The sequence below is a fragment of the Pseudonaja textilis genome, chromosome Z (genome assembly GCF_049901715.1).
Source record: "Pseudonaja textilis isolate UNSWEBS1 chromosome Z, rPseTex1.2, whole genome shotgun sequence".
Lineage (NCBI taxonomy): Eukaryota > Metazoa > Chordata > Lepidosauria > Squamata > Elapidae > Pseudonaja > Pseudonaja textilis.
The window spans coordinates 98,111,431-98,116,405 of NC_142008.1; the positions used below are offsets into that span (position 1 = coordinate 98,111,431).

General features: G+C 43.0%; 1 protein-coding gene across 1 annotated transcript; it reads right to left on the bottom strand.

Annotated features, from left to right (window-relative positions):
- Positions 1-758: 758 nt before the first annotated feature.
- On the bottom strand, positions 759-4,464 carry HOXB4 (homeobox B4). The gene is made up of 2 exons (XM_026710706.2): positions 3,980-4,464; positions 759-2,432 (listed from the first exon to the last, which is right to left on the bottom strand). The coding sequence occupies exons 1-2, from the start codon at positions 4,386-4,388 to the stop codon at positions 2,107-2,109; spliced, it is 735 nt and encodes a 244-aa protein (XP_026566491.1). The 5' UTR covers positions 4,389-4,464; the 3' UTR covers positions 759-2,106.
- Between the last annotated feature and the right edge of the window lie 511 nt (positions 4,465-4,975).

Below are 4,975 nucleotides of genomic sequence, written 5' to 3' on the forward strand. Positions count from 1 at the left end.
CATGTTTGTGAGTTTTAAGAAGAATTTAAGAGTTTTCTTTACACTTGCTTGTATCACCACCATATACATCCAGCCACATAAACACATACACTCACACAGAGTTTGTAACTTGGAAGTGGAATACTATTTCATCCTAAACAGTATTTTCAATACTTTATATGGGAAAGAAAATGAAAATTAATACAAGAGCTATGGAGCACAAAAGAAGTCATTTGTCTTCTTGATTATCTATTTGCTTGTCAGAGTTTGAGCTATTGCAATGGCTGGCTCCTTTGTAATATAAAAATACACAGAAAAACCTGCAAACACCAAGAAACATCTGTGCAAAAATTATGATCATAAAATGCAGTAAATACCTTAAAGAAGGTAGCTTTTTTACAAAAAGAAAAAAGAAGAAGAAGAGAAGGGATAAATCTCATGGAGAATGTAAGTCTGCCCTCTTAGGATCAGTTATCAGGTAGAAATCTAATACTGTGATATTTTTTGAACCAGTTTAAAAAGAAAAATGTAACCACCCCGATACATACTTACAAAATAAATCATTCTTTCTAAGCCTGCGCCGTAGGAAAGGAAAGTACAGCCTATGGTCAAGCATTTTTCATTTGTCAGAGAAGTTTAGGTTTAAAAATTGACAGTTAAAATCTGCTACAACCCAAAAGTGGTGGAATTTACATGGAAAGGCGAGGTGAACAATCATAACAAAGGAACCCTGTCAGTATAGCTGCTGTAAACATATTCTAAAAACACAGAGAGTCATGTTCACAATAAAATGTTTTATTTTGTGGTTTTCTATATACATGTTTGCATGGATATCACACAAAACAGCAAGGAGTAATTATACAAAAGCAAAAGAGGGAGGCATCTTCTCTTCCTCCACAGAGTTCTCTAGCATTACCTCATTTTGGAATGTCTTAGAGGGAAAGGAAGGGAAGGATTTGTGCCTGTGAAAAAAGGATGGAGGGAAGGTACAGAGGTCGTATATATGTCTTCCCTTCAGTCCTAACTTCCCAGGGGAATTCCCTGAAGTCCCATCTTTAGGCATACATTATTTGGTCCAAAATTGGGTATAAAGACACCAGAGGGGTGCTCTTATTTATAAGGCCCCTCTCCCATTTTAATGGCTACTGGAACACAGATGGCCCTATAATCAGCTTTATGGACTGAAATGCACAGCACTCTTGGCTTTCCATGTTTCCCATGTTATGTAATTAACCTGAAGAAGCCCCCACTTTAATGGCTTTATTATTTCAAGACCTCCTCCCTATTTTTTTGTTGCTGTTGTTGCTCTTCTTCTTTTGTTTGTTCTTTTTGGGCCTTTTCCTTACTACATTTACCAGCCAATTATATCCTTAGAGGGTTTGGGGAAATGTCACTCCTCTGCCTTCCTTCCCCAATTTTAATCATCCCTCTATCCATAACTGCATTAAAACAGCTTTAGGTAGTCTTGATCAGCCCTTTGTCTTTAGCAAGGGTTGTGTGGTAGGTGAGGATGGATGGGGGGGGCAGGGGCGGAGGGAGCAATAAGGATGGGATGCGAAAGGGGAGACAGAAAGAAAGGAAGATGGAGAGGGAGAGGGAGAGGGAGAGAGAGAGAGAGAGTCCAGTCCTCCTTAGGTGAAACCAAGCCTCATTTATTAAAGATGACTCTGGCTGTCGAGCTAATGGCTGGCATAAGGTCCTTCGTTTGTACGGGAGAGTAAACATGACAAATGGGCCCGAGTTTGGCTTGATTAAGGATGAAGAAGGGATCCATCTTAGCCAAATCTGGAAATCCCTACCTCCGATACAGTAGAACAGAGAAACTACCCCCAAACACAACCTGGCCAGTGAGAAACCACCCCCCTACTCCTTTGTTTCCTCTTCCTCGTATAAATAGTGATCCCACCCACCTCCCTCCCTATCCCCAATGACCCCCATCTTTCTTCTCAGGGAACAGTAAAGCAACAAAGCAACCTTCCATTCCATAATCACTTCTTAGCACAGGCATTCATATACACCCCGCCCCTCCAACACACACACACACACACACAAACACACACACAAAGACACGAAGGTACGCCCACGCGCACGCGCCCACACACACCCTCAGGTCGCGCTCAAGGATGGTTATAGGTTGGGGGTGGGTTTTGGGGTCGGCCCATTGGTTCGGTCCTGAGGACCTCCTGTTCCGCCTGGCACCGGCAGGTTGGCAGCAGCATTTGATCGGATCTTAGTATTGGGTAACTTGTGGTCTTTTTTCCATTTCATCCGCCGGTTTTGAAACCATATCTTGATCTGGCGCTCAGACAGGCAAAGGGAGTGAGCGATTTCCACCCTTCGCCTCCGGGTGAGGTAGCGATTATAGTGAAATTCTTTCTCCAGCTCCAGCACTTGCTGCCGCGTGTAGGCTGTCCTGGAGCGCTTGGGCTCCCCTCCGGTGTAGCTGGGGTTGACTGGAAGAAGAGGCACAAAAGAAGTGGGGAGGAGGGAGGAGAAAAGAACAAGGGCGGAATGGGGGAGTGTGAAGGTTACTCTTCTGCCTCTTTAAAACAAAACAAGAATGGTCTTCACTGCTCTCAGTCTTCTGCAAGTGATAGTCAAGCAGACCACAAAAATAAATCGCAAACCGCAGGTCCCCGCCCCAAATCTACTCAAGATTTTGAATTAATCTTTCCTTCCTTCCTTCCTTCCTTTTCTCAGGGACATACCTAGGATGGTGTTCCAGGCTCAAATTTCTATCGGGCCCACCAGACACACATCCCATTGCATTTAGTACAGTTTACTTTTGAATAAATCCACTCAGGATAGGATTACAGAAATGCACCCATGGGTGTGGGTAGGTGCAGAGAATGGACCACAGTGTTTTTAAAATGAAACAGGCCTAATTGGAAAATTTTAAGCAGAATATCTGTTCGACCTTCTTCTTTTCTTCCCGGAGTTCAACCCCTTTAATAAGAACTGGAACCTTCCCTCTTCTTCTGGCCTTACACAGCCTTAAAATGTATACATCCTGCATTAAAAAAAACTTCACTTCATACCCTAAAGGAGGGTAGCTGAGATCTTCAAAGCAGTTAAACAACAAGGCTTTAAAGTTAATCTATAATAAACTCATTAACTTACTATTGTTAGAGTGTTTGGTATCATTGCTGAGAAAGAGTGACAGCATTCCCATCGTTAAATTATGAATAGCAGGCCACTTTTAAATTTAACGGCAATTATAAACAGAAATCAGAAAAAGAGGCCCCTATTTACACGTGCAGACTATCTAATAACGAATTCATCAACCATAGGAGTGAAATGTAGAGTGCAGTTAAATCTCGTCTTATTGGACTGATAACCAGCATAAGTACCTCAAAATCACTTTCAGCAAACAGGCATTAATAAACTCAGGGGCAGCAATTTAAATGCCCCAGAGCAAAGTAATATTCATCCACGTGTACCAAAGAGTTAAGTGTGCACCCCAAAGTTTTATAAAGTTTCTGCTATTATGTAATATACTTTCATACTAAATCGTTTTTTCTTTAATTCCACAATATAGCCACCTTCAATGCTATGAAAAGGGATTGTGAAAAACCTTCAAGAAAGCGGCTTTTCAAGAGAGGAAAAAGAAACGTACAAATTGAGCTGTTAAAAATCCAATTCCTCCTTAAAATTTTTCCAGTGAAAAGGAAAGAAGGAGAGGAGAAGAGAGGAAAGGAAAGGAAAGGAAAGGAAAGGAAAGGAAAGGAAAGGAAAGGAAAGGAAAGGAAAAAGGAAAGGAAAGGAAGAAAGAAATTCTGGAGAAGGATGTTAACAGGGACTTCAAAGGCAGTTGGCCAAGAAGAGCAATAAAAATTTATGGAGGATGTAATTATAGCGCTCTGCAAACAGGGAGACCATAAATCTCCAAGGGGAATGGTTCTTTTACAGCGGGGGCAATAAGCCTTTTTTCCCTCTCTTCCCAACGAGACTTTGAGGTGCAGGTTAGTATAAAGCGAACAGCTCTTTAAGGTTCACTTACCCGTGCTAACATGAACCTTCTTCATCCAAGGATAAACTACCGGCTCTTTGCCAGGGCTTTGGTTGAGAGAGTTTTGGCTACAGGAAGGCGGTGGGCTTGGCGTGATGGATTCGCAAGTATGATTTGGTTCGGAGAGATGGTTCTGAAGTCCAGCCGGAGCATGCTGGCTCCTGGGGGAGAGGACCGGTGGCTGGTGCCCAGAGCCCTGACATGGAGGATAGGATGGTTGGTTACAGGCGGACCGCGCTGGGTACAACGCCTCGTGTTGGAAAGAGTTCTCCTGTCGCCTCTGGCCGCTGAAATATTCCGGAGTATGACTAGGAAGGTAATCGTGCTGGGAATATTCTTCGCATGGTGGGAATTTGGGGTCCACATAGTTGGAGTTGATCAAAAAAGAACTCATGGCCATTAATTTTGGAATTGCAAGAGCGCGCGCGCGCCGGCACGCACACTCTCGCTCACTCACACACACGCACACCCCAAAAATATACTAAAATTTATTCCTATTTCTTCACCCCCCCTCCCCTTCCCCCTTCTCCCTTCCTTCCCCTCCCCTTCTCGTTTTCCTGTTTCGCAGAGCCCTCCTACTTTTGCCGTCAACTGAACAAAGTTAGCTGTCCATGTGACCCCATGAACCAATGGTGGGGTAGCCTGGGATTCCCGGATAAGGAAATAATCAAGAAGGAGGAAAGGGGTGGGGGCGCACGTTTAGCCTTTCTGTTACCACCTCGCATTCAACTTGAAAGCAAGTTGCTTCTAAGTCGATTGGATTTATTTTTATCTGTAAAATATATTCGGAATATAATTAGGATTCTGCATTGCGGGACGAATAATCGGTACTCTGCATTCCTTTTTGATATTTTAAAAATGATAGTAATATTTTAATTTCACACACAGACACCAAAATCGGGTATTTCATATTCCACAGACTCCAAAATCAGTAAGACACAAATCCTAAACTCCCATTCCTGCCCGACCTGTCCGCGGATATTTTGT